The sequence below is a fragment of the Trichechus manatus genome, unplaced genomic scaffold, assembly GCF_000243295.1.
Source record: "Trichechus manatus latirostris isolate Lorelei unplaced genomic scaffold, TriManLat1.0 scaffold00204, whole genome shotgun sequence".
NCBI lineage: Eukaryota > Metazoa > Chordata > Mammalia > Sirenia > Trichechidae > Trichechus > Trichechus manatus.
The window spans coordinates 2,118,985-2,137,399 of NW_004444140.1; the positions used below are offsets into that span (position 1 = coordinate 2,118,985).

At 37.6% G+C, this 18,415-nt stretch overlaps 1 protein-coding gene across 6 annotated transcripts in view; it reads left to right on the top strand.

The window, feature by feature from the left end:
• The window catches only part of VAV3 (vav guanine nucleotide exchange factor 3), a 444,185-nt gene that overhangs the window by 217,380 nt on the left and 208,390 nt on the right, over positions 1-18,415 (top strand). For 5 of the 6 annotated variants that reach the window (XR_002825862.1, XM_004388054.2, XM_023742207.1 and 2 more), the window contains exons 5-10: positions 2,561-2,669; positions 4,623-4,715; positions 7,262-7,330; positions 10,375-10,478; positions 12,052-12,151; positions 16,399-16,494. Coding sequence is in view for 5 of the 6 variants with exons in the window: in XM_004388054.2 (XP_004388111.1) it covers positions 2,561-2,669; positions 4,623-4,715; positions 7,262-7,330; positions 10,375-10,478; positions 12,052-12,151; positions 16,399-16,494 (571 nt within the window). In the remaining variant the exon portion in view is untranslated. The other variant, XM_023742208.1, reaches the window with a different exon arrangement.

The window sequence follows — 18,415 nt, forward strand, 5'->3', positions numbered from 1 at the left end:
ATCATGCTTGGTAAAGTAGAGGGTCAGTGAAAAAGAGGAAGACCCTCAATGAGATGGATTGACACAGTGGCTGCAACAATGGGCTCAAACATAGTAATGATTGGGAGGATGGCGCAGGACCAGGCAGTGTTTCCTTCTGTTGTACATAGGGTCACTTTGAGTTGGAACCTACTCGATGGCATCTAACGACAACAACAGGTAACTTGCTGAAGGTCATATCGTAATTAGTAGTAATCTTTGGATTTGAACCTAGACAGTTTTTATTCCAGGCTCCTGATAAGTATGTTTCCTCCCAGATGGACCCTGGAATGCTCCTCAAAGAGTTTTAGTAGAAGAAGTAAGGAGATGAGTGCTGCCTAAAGCCACAGGGCTGGCCAGCAGCTCTTCCCTGAGCAGGTGACATTTGAATGGGCTGTGAAGTCTTATATTTTAAGTCTCTAATAAGAACAGTTTTTTTTTTTTTTCTTCTTTCTCTTCTTAAACTCTCCAAGAGCTCACTGATGCAAGGTAGATTCCGATTATCTCAGTGAGCTGGCTACAACCTTCATAAAGTAACCATAAGATTATTGGAAACATAATTGATTTTCTTAGATTAAAATATTAGGAAAAATATATTATTTCTATAGTTTTTATCTACTAATTTTTATAGCCTTCCCCCATCCTGTTCTGCTCATTAGTTTTTGTATGCAGGGTTGATGTTCTAATAAATCCTGTGAGGATTTATTCCTAGCTAAGCTTGGAGAAAACCTTGGGATCCTGAACCAAAACTGCTCTGAGATCCCAGCTTATGTTCTGTGAGGCACAGTCTGCTTCAGCATCTAATGTCCAAATGTAGTGTTTAATCTGGAAATTCTTGCTTTGAGTTTTCTGTGAAAACTTGCTTTTTAGTCTTAGCTTTGTCTCTGGGCTCATATACAATAGCCTTTGGGTTTGAATTCACCAAAAGGGAAGCCCCTTGAAACAAATGTTGGCCAGATCCTCACTGCAGGCAGGATTTAGAAGAGAGTCATTCACTCCTTAGTATGGGAAGGAGTGGAGAAGGGTGTGAGATGGCAAAACATATGGCCTAAGTGTCCAAGTTTCTTCTATTTTTATTAGCAGGGTGTTAGACTTACCCATGTGTAGATATTGGACACAGGAAAACTAACATAGATTATTGTTGATTTATTGAGCATTGGAAGAACCTCACAACTTCTTTCCTTGTTCCATTTGATGCAAACCAGTGATTCTCAACCAAATTATTAGTAAGAAAAGCAGCCGTAGTATGAGATTGAGTAGTAAAACCTGAAATGTTGTAACCCAGTCTTGAGGTATGTTTGTATGTGTGAAATATCTCCAAATAGTACTTTGTGACACCCATAGACAGCTTGGTGATTTTAAGCTTTGAAAAATGCTCCAGCTTGCAAAATGACGTTTACAATTACTACAGTGCTTTTATTTTTGTATATGTTATGTATAATGATGTATCTGCACGGGCCCAGGAGAGACGCTAAGGGCTGGCAGTGTTGAAGGAGTTGAATTTCTCTCTCATGGCAGTGTGAATCCTCCTTTTCAGCACACCTAAGTTGATTTCATCTCCATTGTTGGGGATTATTAGTTAATAGAAGGTACCTGTGGAATCTTGAACTGAAAGGAAAAACCTAGAAATAGTAACAGAACATGGGGTGGGTGGAGCAGTTGGCTCCGCCTTGACTGAGGGTTAGTCTCATCAGGGGCTCTGGAATGACTTGCCAGCGGGTCGCTGTGTAAGTGCCGAGGGAGCTTTTAAAACAGGGATAGTTCTCAGCTGTCCCGAGACCAGCAAACGATTATCATTGGTTTTTAAAATATTTTTTGGTCTTGGGACTTTTTTTTTTTTTTTTTAAACAAAATACAAAACACATAAAAGCAGAGTCCGGTTGATGGAGACTTTTGGGTGCCCTCTGAGTGGGCTTAAAGGAGCACAATTTGAAAACTGCTAGGTTAGATATTGATAGTAATAATCCTGCTCTTCTGATGCTTTGAAAAGACCATTTATGACATTAGATTCTCCCTAACTCCCCTGTCATCTCTGTATTATAGCCTTTAGGACAGATGATGAAACTGAGGCTTTGAAATATAGAAAATGGGAGACAGTGTGATAAAATGTTCAAAACAAAGTGTAAGACAGACTTAAATCCTGGCTTTGCCATTAACTAGCTGTTTCATCTTTGGCAAGTCAAGTAAGCTTTTGGTCTCTCAACTCCTTCACCTTTACAGTGGATTAAATAATCATGTTCACCATGCTGGGTGAATGAAATGAGATCATATATGCAGAGTGATCAGTTATGTGCTGTATACATAGTAAATATGCTGTCATTGTTAGCTATGACTGCCATTAATGTTGGATTCTCTTATTGTTGGTTTTTTCTCATTTCTGTTGTTAGGAGGAACAGAGCTATAATATAAGGCTTTTGACTCTTTTCACTAATTCACTTTATTCCCTATGCTTTATTTGCTATTAAAATCCAGTGCATTATTTCTGGCTGTTGCATTTTTTGCATAATAGAAAATGACGTTTACAATGTGCCTCTGGTTTCAGTGAAACCTGCGCGGATGATGAAGAAGGCCTCTATGACTGTGTCTATGGGGAAGATGAAGGTGGAGAAGTCTATGAGGACTTAATGAAAGCAGAGGAAGCTCACCAACCTGTAGGATTTTCACTTGCCTTATTTATAAAGTTACTAAAAATAGTGTGTTAGGAAGATATTATTTGAAAGACTAATTAATATAATTAATTATGTAACCACTGCTGGAATACTTCCTTTTTTAAAAAATTTTATATCTTTTGCTTGCTTAGGAACTGATATATTTGTTATTGCACTTGAAGACATATAAGCAAGGCATTTTGCAGTTTAAAACAACCCTGGGATCTTTTTGTCTAATCCTTTCATTTTACTAGTGAGGAAATCAAGCCTGATAAATGACATACCACTCAGCTAAATAAAGGCAATGTGGCAATAGGATATAATTTCAAGAAATCATGAAATTATATTGTTTTGAAAGGTAATCTTTTTTCTTTAAATTACGTTTGATGTAGGATGAAATACATGTTAGAGAGTATTTCTTCGTATTCATTAGGTATTTTACTATGAGGTACTTGTTTCTTTCTCTTTTGTTTCATTATGAGTCCTCTTGCTTTTTTACTGTTTTATAAACTTAGTTTCAGATACTGTTAATACCCATTATGTGCCTATAAAACTTTATCTGCCATTGAAATATCTAGAACGTTTAGAAGAAATTAGTTTGAATTATTTTCTCATCTGTAATTCGAAACAACAACAACAACAACAAAATCAGTTGCTTAACGTCTTCTTTGAAACTAAAGACTATTCTTTATCAGCTGGTGGTGATTTTGGTTTCTTCAGTGCTTTGATGAGTTTGCCCAACTCCCTCTGTACTCTTGCCTTTAATAAAATGCTGGTGGATTATCAGGTGCCTCCGCTGGGGAGCAGGAGTTTCTTTGGGGCAGAAATAAGTCACCTGGCTTGTATTTAGTAAATGTACAGGGGAGTAGGCTTTAAGCCACTGCGTGAGCTGATAGACCGCCCGCGGCAGCATTTTTAGGTGATGGAGTATCGTCTGTGACCCCTATGACGGTCAACCACTTCGGACGCCAGCAAATAGCCATCTTCTTTGGTGTCTTTCCCAAGAGCATTCTTTGCTCGACTGCCAGCCCTGGGTTGTTTTCGTGGCACAGGGTTAACAGTGAGATTTATTGGGCTCTTCCTGGAAACCCTGGTGGTGTAGTGGTTAAGTGCTATGGCTGCTAACCAAAAGATGGGCAGTTTGAATCCACCAGGTGCTCCCTGGAAACTCTGTGGGGCAGTTCTACCCTGTCCAATAGGGTCACTATGAGTCAGAATTGACTCAAAGGCAACGGGTTTGGTTTTTTGTTTTTTGTTTTCTCTCATGTACCTGGCAAGGTGCTAAGTGGTTTACGTTGGTTATCTCATCCAGAAGTCCTTGAGGTTGGTACTGTACTGATTTCTGTTTTACAGATGAGAAAATTGAGTCACAGAGTATTTAAGTAACTTGTTCAAAGTCGCAAAGCTAGTAACAGCAAAACTGGTACTTGATTCCAATTCAATCTGGTCCACAAACCTTTGGTCTTAGTACTACGCTATACCAGCTCCAGTCGTAAAATGCTTTAGGTAAAAGAGCCAAACACCAAGATGTTAACTCTTGAAAAAATTTGAACGTTTTTACTTAACCAAATATACCTTTAATATTTTTGCAGTTATTTCTACAGCACTTGTGAAGTATACTGTACATTAAGGACGATCATATTGCCACATTTGTAGTTTTTACAGATTCATTAACATTAATAAAAAAGATGCTTTAATTTAAGGAGAGTATCTATACTCAGAAGCTTAATTTTAATCATTAAAATGTTTTTATTTACATTGTTCAAAATGATAAAAAAAAAACAAACCGAAGATACTTCAGAAATACAGTTAAATGTCTTTCAGTTATGTTCTTTATTAGAATGGAAAGTTTAAGATAATCAATAACAACTTTTATCTATTTCTAGTTACTACTGTGTAGATAATATAATTAATTCATTTATTTGATTAATTTTAATTTAATGATTCTAATTTCAGAAATGTCCAGAAAATGACATAAGAAGTTGTTGCCTAGCAGAAATTAAGCAGACAGAAGAAAAATATACAGAAACTTTGGAGTCAATAGAGAAAGTAAGTCATCAGCTATTATTTTTGATACCCCAGTACTGCCCGATATTGTCAGGACATTATGCTCAATATTTCTACTACTGTGTATGTGTGTGTATGCATGTGTGTTTGCAGATTTATTCATTCTACAACTATTTATTAATTTCTTTGAATCTGACCAGCATTGTTCCAGAGGCTGGGGATATATCAGTAAATACAAAAAACTAGTTCTTATTGTACTTTCATGCTCATGTGGGTTTAGAATGTAAGCAAACAAGTATATAATGTGTTAACTGGTGATGAGTGCTTTGTATGAAAGTAAAATAGGGGAAGGGGATAGAGAGTGATGGGAGGGGCAAGGCCTCTCTGATTAGATCACATCTAGGCTGAAAGCTGAGTGAATTGGGGGAGCGAGGCTGCAGATAGCCCTGGAAAAGGGAATTTCTGGGAGAAAGGCCCTTCAAAGGGGAAGTGTTCAGCGTGTTTGAAAGAAGTAGCATCAGACCAGTGTGGCCAGAGCAGAATGAGTGAAGGGAGAGATGAAGTCAGAGAGGTGGTGGGCCACCAGGTCTCATAGGGCCATTGGGAAGCCAGAGTGTTTAGAGCAGAAGTGCCATGATCAGATTTAAGTTTTTAATAGCCTACTCTGGCTTGTGTGAGACAAGGGTGGAAACTAGGAGCAAAGCTAGGAGAATATTGCAGTAATCAAGGTGACAGATAATAGTGGTGGTATAAGTTGAGGCAGTGAGGAGTGGTCAGATTCTGAAAGAATTTTGAAAATAGAGCCAGTGGTATTTGGTGATAGATTAGATCAAGGTTGTGGGGTGGGAGGGATCAAAGAGAAAGATGTCTGCTAGGATTTTGGCATTATCAGCTGTGTGAATGGTGAGGAGGGTTACTGAGATGGGGAAGGACAGGTTAGGGGATGTGGGAACTGTGAGTCTATTAGGTAGAATTCTCCCCTTCCATGAGGCAGACCTGGGTTTGATTTTTGGCCGCTGCACCTCATGTGCAGCTACCACCCGTGGAGACTTGTGTGTTGCTGTGATGCTGAACAGGTTTCACCAGAGCTTTCAGACTAAGATGAACTAGGAAGAAAGTCCTGGTAATTTTCTTCTGAAAACTAGCCAACGAAAATCCTATGGATCACAACAATCTGATCCACAGCTGATCATGGCGATGGTGCAGGACTGGGCAGCATTTTGCTTTGTCATGCATGAGATCTCCATGAGTCGGGGGCTGACTGGATGGCAGCTAACAACAGCAACGTTAGACTTCTAAATGGAGGCTTCTAAGTAGACATCTAAGGAGGGAGCAATATGAGTCTGTAAAGATTAAATTGAGATATAGGTTGGGCCAGTATTGCAAAATGACATTTAAGGCCGTAGGACTAAATGAAGTCACCCAGGGGATGAATGTAGATAGAGAAGTTTGAGGCCTCACCTGGGAACTACCACAATTAGAGGTTAGGAAGATAAGAACAAGGAGAAAAAAATTGGAAGTTTGGGAGAAGAAAAAAGGTATGAAAGAGTTGTTTAGGAGAGAGGGTGGGTAAATTAAGTAGGGACATATTGTAGGATTATGTAGCATTACAGCACAGCTGATATTTATAGTTATATTTAAAATAAGACTATCAGTATAGTTCATGTTTGTCTTCTTAGATACAGGAACAAAATAGGTGGCAAGTTAGACTTAATCAGGATTTTCATTTTTCCTGGAAAGCCCAGTAGCATGAGAAAAGGTAAGATTATTTGCAAGAAAGTGATTCTGATGATGGTTCACAGAGTGTAAACTGAGTAAGGAGGGAAGTCGGACATGAGGATTGAGGGACAGTGATAGGGTCAATAGATTGGTGGACCCAATAGGGTTGAAGAATTCCTTGAAGGAATGAACTGCAAAGGTAGGAGGTAGATAGCCATGATTGCTTGTAATCAGTGCTGTGCAGTTATGGATAATGACAAGGTAGGTGGGGTATGACCACAGGAGTGGGGAACTGAGCGAGGATGGAGCATATGATCATGGAAGTCAAAAAACTGAGAGGCCAGGCTATTGGAAAAATCATTTGCATTGATACTGAGATTGTCAAGAGTAAAGATAGGGGTAGTGATGGAAAGAGGCCAGGAACTAAAATTCTCAGGGAATAAAGAGGAATAATTCAGAGTTGATACATAAATTGCATGAGCAGATGATTGCTCTCAGGGATCTGTAATCCCCACCAGGCGTTTGAGGGATATTTTATATAAACCCTCAAATACGTCTTCTCCAAAATGCCATGATTTTTTTTTGCCAACTCAACCAATCATGTTTTTCTCTTTCTCACTTTTAGAAGCACTTACTGCCTAAACTATTTATTTTATAGTTGACGTCTATTAACTTGTATTTGTCTTTTCATCTTTGTTCATGTGTGAAATCTAAGATAGGAAAAAATAGTTTCTGCTTTTTTCGTATCTATAATACTGATAAACAATTGACTGAATAAATTATTTGTTATTTGTTGTTAATGAAAAGAAACAATCATGTAGGTAAGGAAAAGTAAAGCTTAATTAATTATTTGTCTTCTCTCCTGATAGTATTTCATGGCACCACTAAAAAGATTTCTGACAGCAGCGGAATTTGATTCAGTATTCATCAACATTCCTGTAAGTAAAAATGCACTAGTTAAAATTGTGGGGTACGTCTGTAAAATCTTAATTTTATTATTGGGTTTCAGATCCTTATTTTAACACTCTCCTGTTTTCTTTAAGAAATTTGACCTTTTTTTTTTTTTTTTGCCTCCCAAGTTCTTATTTTCTAGAAATTAATAAGTTATTTGTCATATCATTAACCCAAAGTTAATTAAAATGTATGCAGAATACAAATGGATAAGTGAGGTGCTTGTATTATCCTTAACTGTTAGGCATGAAGAGGTGCTCTTGGTTAAATGATTCCCGGTGTACCATTTGTTTGTCTTGTGGGAATCCCCTTCTGCCCCATGCTTCCGTGCTCTGTTGCTCCTCCAGCCTGCTGAGCCCTATCTTATAGTCTGGCCTGGCTGTATGGGTTGTCTTCTGTACCTCACACCATCCCTCCACTTCCTTGCCTCTGCTCTTTAGTGCTTTCTGCTTCCAACTGAATTAATCCTAACCCTCGTTTCTGAAATGTACTATTTCCTTACTATTTAACAGACTGTTTTATTGGTATAATGTGAGGAGATTTTCTTTACATTTATGTATTTCAAATTTCAAGGTACCTTACATAATCTTACAAACCCAAAAGGATATTGACCCAGAAATATAGAGACAAGCTAAATGATTTGCCATTTTAGATAATGCTAGGCAAGATTAAAGTTAGAGCTCTAGAATTTGCTTCAGTTTTAAACTATAGCTTTTATGTACGGCTTGTTTGTATCACCTGTTATGTTCAGTGTTACTGAGCAGGAGTTGGTTAGCTGTGGCATGTTGTCTTTCTCCCTGATTTTAGCCAAAGGAAGACATTCTCCTTGATTTTTAACATAGCTAGAAGAAAATGCTTACCATAGCAGATTAAATTTTAGCATAAAGCAAACTGCATATTATAGAAAGATGTTAAAGTACCTAAACGTGGTTCCTATAACTTAGAACCCATTTAATGTTCCTTATTCTTGTAGCTTTTCCATGCTTCTCAACAAACTGTCAGGATCAATGTATTCATGTTCCATTTCCACCCTACTAAGGAAAGTACGTGCTGTGAAGTCAGTGTGTGCTCCTTCATACACTGGAAAAGAGGTCGGAGGAATACACACCTTGATTCGAATTCCCTCATTTCCTGGCTGTGGCATATATTTACTGTCTGACTGAAAATTACTTGCTTTTCAGGAAAAAATATGAAATTCTGACTTTTGAGTTATTCTAGTAAACTGTCTAGTACAATTTATTTGCTCCTTCCTTATGCTATTAGTTGTCTAGTTTCAAGGAGTTTAGTCTGATTATTGTCAGCTTAGCACCAGGGCACCACCAATTTACCAAATTATAAATCTAAATTTTTAAGTCCCAAGGACATGAATCATTACATTATCCTGTCAATAAAACATTAAGTGCTTAGATAGTTTTATTTAAAATGTAAAGTGATTTATAAAATGAAAATGAGCCATACATATTTTTATACAAGAATAAATTACTCTTTAATAACGAAATAATTTCTCTCTTTACAGGACACTGATATTCCAAGTCAGATCCGAAATTGCTCTTTCTCATGCACATGGCCTGTGTCTCTGTCTCCCTCTTCTTCCTCCTTCTCCATTTTCTTCCCTTCCTCTGCCTTCTCTCTTTATTTATTTATTTTTAAATAATATTCTGTGGTGTTTTTGATGACGGTTTACACAGTGGTTTAGGTTCCCATTCCACAATTTCTACACAAGGTGTTCAGTGACATTGGTTACATTCTTCACAGTGTGTGAAGATTCTCATTATTTCCATTCTGGTTCTTCCGTTTCCATTAATCTAGTTTCCCTGCCCCCTGACAGTTTCATCTTTGTTTTAAAGTAATTGTTGACCATTTGGCCTCACATAAGTGATTTTTTAAAGGAACATAGTACTTGCAGGTGATATTCATTTATTTTTTGAGCCAATTTATTATTTAGATACAAGATGACCTCAGAGGTTAGTTCAGTTCAAGATTTGAAGAGTTGTTAGGTGCCATCAAGTCAGTTCTGACTCATAGTGACCCTGTATGTAACGGAATGAAACACTGCCCAGTCCCATGCCATCCTCACAATCGTTATGCTTGAGCCCATTGTTGCAGCCGCTGTGTCAATCCATCTCGTTGTGGGTCTTCCTCTTTTTCGCTGACCCTCTACCTTACCAAGCATGACTTCTTTCTCCGGGGGCTCGTCCCTCCTGATAACATGTCCAAAGTACGTGAGACAAAGTTTCACCATCCTCACTTCTAAGCAGCATTCTGGCTGTACTTCTTGCAAGACAGATGTTTTTGTCCTTCTGGCAGTCCGTATATATTCAGTATTCTTTGCCAACATCATAATTCAAAGGCATCAGTTCTTCTGTCTTCCTTAATCATTGTCCAGCTTTGACAGGCATAAGAAGTGATTGAAAATACTGTGGCTTAAGTCAGATGCACCTTAGTCCTCAAAGTGACATCTTTGCTTTTTAACGCTTTAAAGAGGTCTTTTGCAGCAGATTTGCTCAATGCAATTTATGTCGTTTGATTTATTGACTGCTGCTTCCATGGGCATTGATTGTGGATCCAAGTAACATGAAATCGTTGACAACTTCAACATGTTATTCATTTATCATGATGTTGCTTATTGGTCCAGTTGTGAGGATTTTTGTTTGAAGCGTACCTCAGTGCAGTAGTCTCTGGGATTCCCCCAGTCTCATCCAGTCCAGTAGGTCTGTTCTTTTGTTTGTTTGTTTTGTTTTTAATTTGATGTTCTGTTCCATATTTTTCTCCCATTCTTTCAGGGTCCATCTGTTGTGGCCCTGATTACAACAGTCGGTAGTGATAGCTGGGCACCATCTAGTTCTTCTGGTCTCAGGGTAGGTGAGGCAGTGGTTCATGCCTTCTTTCTTTATTGATGATAGCAGGTTTATCTATGGAGCATTCAGCACATCCTTGCATGACAAGTCTAGAAATAATAGGGATTCTTGGTTTGGAGTATAGTTTTTGGTTCTGATTTTTAATTTCATTTGACGTTGTTTTCTTTTCTAAGGAACTTGTGAAAATTCATCGGAACCTAATGCAAGAGATTCATGATTCCATTGTAAATAAAAATGACCAGAACTTGTATCAAGTTTTCATTAACTACAAGGAAAGGTAAATTTAAAATTTTAACTTTTGTGGAGATAATAACTCTAGTGATGATTAGTATTAAAATTGCTAAAAAGTAGCTTATTTCTACTATTTATTAAAATACTACTTGGGCAGTGGTTAGAATGTGGACAGTTAATCTCAGGACTGTCTGTGAGTATTTAAAAAAAAAGAAAGAAAGAAAGGAACTGGTATGGTACAGAGACTTTTGAATTGAAAAATCAAAAGTCTCAGGTTCTTTTATAAACCCTGTCATTAATGAGCTATGTTATCTTCAACAAGTCAAATTAACTTTGTTAGCTTCCATTTTCCCATCTGTAAATGTTGGGAATGGATTAGCTGGTACCTTATTCTCGCCTTCCATGTGGGAGACCCCAGTTTGAGTCTTAGTTCAATTCCTGACCCGTGCACCTCATGCCCAGCCACTACCCATCTTTAAGTGGAGGCTTGAGTGTTGTTATGATGCTGAACAAGGTTCAGTGGAGCTTCCAGATGAAGATGGACTAGGAAGAAAGGCCTTGTGATCTACTTCTAAAAATCAGCCTGTGAAAACCCTATAGATCACTACCTTCCGATCCCCAGCCAATCATGGGTATGGCAGAGGATCTGGCAGCATTTCATTCTGTTGTGCATGGGGGTGCCATGAGTCAGAGGCCAGCTTGACAGCAGCTAACAACAACAACAAGGTTTCTTCCAACTCTTAATACTTTTTGATTCTCTATTTCGGAGTATTAGCTCCATAGTCAAAGTTAATTCCCTTCTTATTTAAAAAAAAAAAAAAAATCTCCTACATGACTCACGTGAGTTAGAGTACCAACGAATTCTGAGTGTGACAAAAATTAAGTTCTCTCTGTCTTGAAAACAAGCAGTGTATATTTCCTAGTTCTAAGAAGTGGCTAATGAATTGCTTTGGGTCAACTCTTAGGTAAACATTAACACCTTATTAGTAGTTTTATTTCAATGTAGAGTTAAAAGAAGTAAACTCACCAGCCTCTTTGTAAAATGTCTGCATTACTCCAGCAATGCCCTTCATGAAGCAGGCTCAGACTCTGCAATATGAGTCATCTTCTATCCGACATTGTTCTAGCTTCTCGGTCCCTGTTTTCAAATAACATATTTTTATTAGTTGAAAAGTAGAAAGGAGTAGGAGGTTTATTAATAGTGCAGTTGTAAGTAGTGATTACCATAAAATTTTAGGGGAAAATAAAATTGTTTCTGAGTATAAGTAAAAGGTAAAAAGTTGATCTATGACAGGAGCTTTAACAAATTCTTATTTTTGTTTCTGTGATGTATCTGTTTACTCAAGCAACATAAAAAGTCATCAAACTTGTAAAATCTCCCTGCTTTAAAAATGTACATGAGATTATCCCATTTAAATTTGGAGCTAAAAATTAGTAATTACTGTAAATATGAGTGACCCTTACTCATCCTATGACTTTTTATGTGGTATGTAGAATTTCTATTGTTGCTTTGATAATCCTTAACTGTGATGTTAAAAAGATGGCAGTTCTACCTTTTCTCCCCTACACTTTATTCTTGCTTTTTTTCCTATGTCTTTGTCTCTCTTTTTTCCTTTCAGGTTGGTTATTTATGGACAGTACTGCAGTGGAGTGGAGTCGGCCATCTCTAGTTTAGACAACATTTCTAAGACAAAAGAAGATGTCAAATTGAAATTAGAGGTGTCTCTATTTTTGTTTGTTTACGACACAGAGAAAAATAAACCTAAAAGAAATGTAGTCCTTGTCATGGTCAATGCAACAGTAAAATTTCCCATGTATTCTGAATATAACTTCATGTCAATTTTATAAAATATTTTAATAGCTCTATAAAATAATTATATGGTAGTAATAATACAGTGATGAAATCTAGGATATATGGCCCTGTGTTTTATATGCATTATCTCATTAGGTCCTCATGGCTAAGATATATACAATCAATGGATTTTCCCATCTTATCAATGAAGAAGCTGAGGTTCGGAGAGGTTATGAGTAATTTGCCCAGGGTCACCTAGCTAGGAAGAGGCACAGGATGAGTAAGATATATATTAGGATACTATATATATAGATTTGGAAAAGGTTTATTAAGATACTTAGTGGCAGAAGTATAAAAAGGACATAACTCTTGCCCATAAAAAGAAAGACAAGACAAACACAAATATAATAGGATTGAGTTGTATGTGATAAGCACTACCTAACAAGGCTTCATGAGTAAGACTGAATAATCACTTCAGTATGGGGAGATTGTGGAAGATTTATCTGAAGAAGCAGCATTTGAGTGAGGTCAGTGAAGAATGGGTTGAGTTTTGACAATTGAGATTCCATAGAGAGTATTCCCGAAGAACTGACACATCCTGACCAAAAGAGTTGGGAAAGCTTGGGAAATGGCAAGTAGGCCAGTTTAAACAGCACATGGTCACAAAGGAAGATAAGTCTGGAAATGTGTGTTAAGTCATGTTTTTGTACGTCACATTTTTTTCCCGTAGGAACAGCTTGTACTTTCAAAGAACTTTTGAAAACTGCTTATTTATATATTATATGAATTATCATCACAAATGTATTATCCATGTGTTTGTATTTTCTTAAATTTCAGATAGTGATATATAGTCAACATTTAAATGACTAATTGCTTATCTTGCCTTTTAATATCCCCTTTGCTGCTCTCTGTGCAGTTAAGCAGTGTGGTCAGTGATGACCAGGGGAAAAAGAAGTAGTTGACTTTCAAAATCTTCAGAACTCCATTCTTTTAGCATATCTGCCATGGTTTCATAACTCACAACTCCAAGAAAGGAGAACCAGGGGCTTGAAAGTTTACACATTAACAGGCCACCAACTAACTGTACTAAGTCTGTATCATGGGTTGTTTTTCTTTACCTGTTACAGTCCCTTGATTATGTGGTCCATGTATCTGGAGATGGTTTGAGGCACTACTAAATAACATCCTCACAGCCTTGTTAGTGTAAAGGGTTCCTGCTCCTTTTGGGAGAATAGAGCCTTCAAAGTGCAGAACTATAAGCCACCTTGACTCAGTAAATTAAAATCTGATGGTAAAAATAAATCTTTACAACTTACACAACTAGATCCTAGTAGAGCTACCGTTAGAGAATTTTTTTTTTTTTTTAATGATATAAAGGCCTGGTTCAAGACAGGAGTCAGCAAGTTGTCAACTAAACCTCCATGTTGCTCCTCCTTCTCTCAGAGTCACTGTCTGAGTCCTGCATAATGACCTCACTCTGGGACTCTAGGTGCATCGTTTCTGCAGTCACTATCAGCCTTAGAGGAGCCCTGGTGGTGTAGCGGTTTAAGCACTCAGTTGCTAACCAAAAGGTTGTCAGTTCGAACCCACCTAGGGCTCTGGGAAGAAACATCTGGTGATCTGCTCTCGTAAAGATTACAACCTAGAAAACCCTATGGGACAGTTCTACTCTGTCACATGGTCACTATCACTATGACACCTAGCATCAGCCTTAGGGAGAGAGAGCTCAGGCTGTGTTTGAAAGGCTGAAGAGGAGGTGCTGCTGGCTGTCCTTCCCTCAGGTGAAAAGCCCCTACTTCTGACCACTGGCCTGATTTTGAGATGGTTAGTATAACACTTCACAAATACTCTTTGCTGGAACTGCCTTCTGCAAACCCCAGCAGGCTGGAGCAAAAACTGCCTTACTCTTGGTGCCTCCCTGCCTCCTTCGGGTCTTCTGTTTTGTGGTTATTTTTTTGCTCTTGTTGATTTTTGTCTTTCAGAACCAAGAGAACATGGGGTAGAGCGTGATAGTCTCTTTATCTTGCCCTGTAAGCCTGGCCCAGCCCTGCCCCATTTTGTTTTCCCCTCAGTTAGAATTGCAGGTTAGGCTAAGCAAGTGACTGGGTATTTTGGAAAAATTATTTCTATATTTACTCTCAATACTAGTAAACATTTTGCATCTCAGTCTCAGCCCCACAGTTGTAGCTAATGCTGGCAGTGTTCGTTTCTTTACTTCCCGAGCCTACAGCTTAGAACTTAAAGGGACTAATTTTTCCCCAACAATTTATAGTGATTTCCATAACCTAACAACAACAACAATAAAAAAACAGACCTGTTGCCATCGAGTCAATTCTGACTCATAGCGACCTTATAGGACGGAGTAGACCTGTCCCATAGGGTTTCCAAGGAGTGACTGGTAGATTTGAACTGCCAACCTTTTTTTGGTTAGGAGCCAAGCTCTTAACCAGTATGCTACCAGGGTTCTTAACCTAACAAAGGGATTGGTAAATGTATAACATTTCTGTTTTCTTCACTGCCTGAAGTGTCATAACACCACGTTGGGATGGCATAATGTAAGAAGTGAAACATACAACCGTAATTCCAAGGAGTTTAAAAATTCAGTTGTGATGATAAAACCCATTCATTACAATAATGTTAACAGTTTAACCCCTTATTTGAGACCTGTGATCTAGAACTCTCTACAATCTGTAGAAGCAAGAAGTCCGTTGAAATAGCTGCCCTTCCCATGAACCACAGTAATTGACGAGACAGGAGTGAACATGTCAAGATGTGTACCCAGTTCTTTTTGCTTAAGATCTGTGGTAAAGCACACTCATTAAGTAACCTGTCATTAGAGCTAATGGTGTTTGCTTTAAAGCCCCTGATTCTATACCCTTTATTGTGCCAGCAAAGATAAGTGTGGGTAAAGGAGAAACAAACCCATGAGTAAAGGACTGTTTTCTTGAGTACATCTCCCTCCATGAATGGAAGATTCCTTGTTCTGGGATGTCATTTGTCTGAAGATTTTGAGTTTATGAGGTTGATCAGTAATAACATCTGCATGGCACTTTGTTAGGTTATTTTGAACCACACTACAGATAACATGAGAAATAATAAAATCAAAAAGTAACTCGTCCAAGGTCACACAACCAGGAGTTGCTAAAGTGGATTTAAACTTAGGCTTGGACACTTCAAATTCAAGGGTGTTTCCTTAACATCATAGCTATTGTGAAAAGACTGTAGAAGTCAATACTACATTTAAGTAAATTTTTAAGAAAGAAGATAATGAGATTAAGAAATAAAATCGGAGGCTTTTTAAAACTTTGATTCCAGTAGTAGGTTTATACTTTAGCAGATTTTAAGAGCCAAACATTCCATTTCAGTAGTTCAAAAAATATTTATTAAACAAATACCAGCTTCTTAGAAGTATCCTACCCCACTGATGTCAAGTTGATTCCGACTCATAGCGACCCTGTAAGAGAGAGTAGAACTGCCCCATAGAGTTTCCAAGGAGTGCCTGGTGGATTCGAACTGCCAACCTTTTTGGTTAGCAGCAGTGGCTCTTAACCACTATGCCACCAGAGTTTCCCTTAGAGGTATAAGAGACCTAATATACTGCGGAAGGTATTATGCACAACGATGATTAAAAGAAAACCTACAAAGCACAGAGAGAGAGAGAGTGAATGATTTTTATGGGGATTATAACCAAAAGCCTGTAAGTACATAGTTCTTGAGGAGGAGGATGAATTTTGCTGGAGACAAAGCACATGGCAATTGAAGAGAACCAAATGAACCAAGGCATGAGGTGGGAAGGCACATGGCGGGTTTGATGAGCAGAGACTTTTTCTTGATTCTTGGCCCAAAGGCTCATTAGGGGAGGGTGGTGGGAGGTCCTTCTGTCAGGGCAAGCTGAGGAGAACCCTGGAGGGCCCTGATTCTGAACTAGAGAGAATAATTTTCATCCATAAAATAGTTCTATTTATTGGTTCATATTTGTAGTTGAAAGGCTACAAGTTTTTTTTGTTTTTTAATTAAAGACACTTTCTTCAGGGTTCAGGAGGGAAACAGTAAAGTACTTATTGTATAATAATAACAATTCTGTTTATGGCCTTTTAGTATTTGTTTTATGACTCCCCTGAGAAAATGAACAAAGTTTTTAAAAAGTTTTTTTTTTTTTTAAACATTTCATTAGGAATGTTCCAAAAGAGCAAATAATGGGAAATTCACTCTTCGAGATTTGCTTGTGGTACCTATGCAACGTGTTTTAAAGTATCACCTTCTCCTCCAGGTATGCAACTTAAAACTCTTTGTTTAATTGTTCATGTATTTATTCAACAAGTATTTTAATGGAGCATCAGTTACGTTCCAGAGACCCCATGGGTTGGGCCCTGTTGCCGTAAATTTTTAATTATTGTATTGCTAAGTGGGACATAACAGAACAATTGGACATTTTTTCCTCCTTTCAGCAAAGATGATTCCGTGTCTGCCACAAAATCACATTCTGTGTCCTTCAAACAGGACTGGCTCAAAAAATAGCCATTAAAAACAAGGCAAAGCAAATAACAGTATCCCTTCAACCAAGTCTTTCGTAGCGAGCAGTGATCATTGATTAGCATCTCAGTGTTCTGATATACCTGCATTTTTGCAGATTAATCATATTAGGCCTTTTGCCTTATAACAATAAGTTAAAGATATGGTATCACATTCTGTGTTGCTTTCTGCTGTACTAAATTATAATAAGACTACATTTATTTTGAAGTGATTCTTGTTATAACCCTCAAAGCTTATGGCTTCCATGGTTTGTCCTCTAATGAGGGTGGAGAGTCTTATAAATTTAATTTGATAGCTGTACCAGGAGACTCATTAGTTCTGCTCCAGAGAAATGTCTTACTGTATTAGTCTGTCAACCCTGCTGATGCTTGTGAAATGTCATTTTAAAAAGATCTACTACCTGTATGGGAAATATAATTTTGAGTCTGTGTGCTTTGTACATCTTGTATATTAAATTTCTTGAACTGTAGCCACAAAATTATTACTTGTCTCTATTTTTGTTCTACTGAGAAATCAGAAAAATTCAAACCCTGATTATTCCTTAAAAATGCATTAAAACGTTTATGAGACCTAAACTCAAAGCAACTTAATCAAATTGGATTTTATGAAAAAATAATAAGGAAGACATAGGCAATCAGTTTCTGAGACATCATGGAACTAAAAACATGTCCAAAAGAAGATAACAATTTATTTTATAACTTGGGCATAGTTGAATATTGATTGGAGAATATAAAAGGTGCAATTTTCGAAAAATATCTGTTTTGGTCATTTAGAAGATTTTAGGAAGACTCTTAAAAGTGTAAAACGCGACTATACTTTTTAGAAATTCAGCTAACTTTTCTCCTAATTCCTCGTTGGTTACTTCATATTTTAAATTTAGAGGGTATGTTTAGTTCTCTTTGATGACTTGTTAAAATAGGAAAAGTTTTATTTGTAGCAGCATACATAGATAAAAATTCTAGAAATGGTTTTTTCATCTCAAAATAGTATCAAGTAAAATCCATTTATCTAGTGTCTGGAAATTTGTCTAACAAATGTGACTGAATTTGCACATTTTTTACTCACTGCTATACGTTAGTGGAGAAATCACTTTTGAAATGCTCAACAATTTGAAATCACAGATTTATAAAATTGGAGTATTTTATAATAGGGAATTTGAAACTTTGAAGACTGACTTACTGTACTTAATTAAGAAACAGAAAAAACAGAGATAAGAGAATAAGATTTTAGCAGGGTTTGTTATACTTACAGGTTCAGTGTCTGTAGGTCTGTTTACAACTAGAAACATGACTGGTGTTGCATTCAACAAAGATTTTTGAGTGACCCCTATGTGCCGAAGGTCCCTGGGTGGCACAGTTTGCACTCTACTACTAACCTAAACGTTGGTGGTTTGGACCCAGCCAGAGGTGCTGTGGAAGAATGGCTTGGTGATACACTTCCATAAAGATTACAACCAAGAAAACCCTATGGAGCAGTTCTGGATTGTAACACATGGGGTTGCTATGAAATGGAATTGACTTGATGGCAATGGGTTTAGTTTCTCCCCCCCGCCCTCGACCCCGTGCCAAACACAGTATTAGGCACCCATGATATAAGATAGCCCCTGGTTGTACAGTGGTTAAGAGCTTGGCTGCTAACCAAAAGGTCAGCAGTTCAAA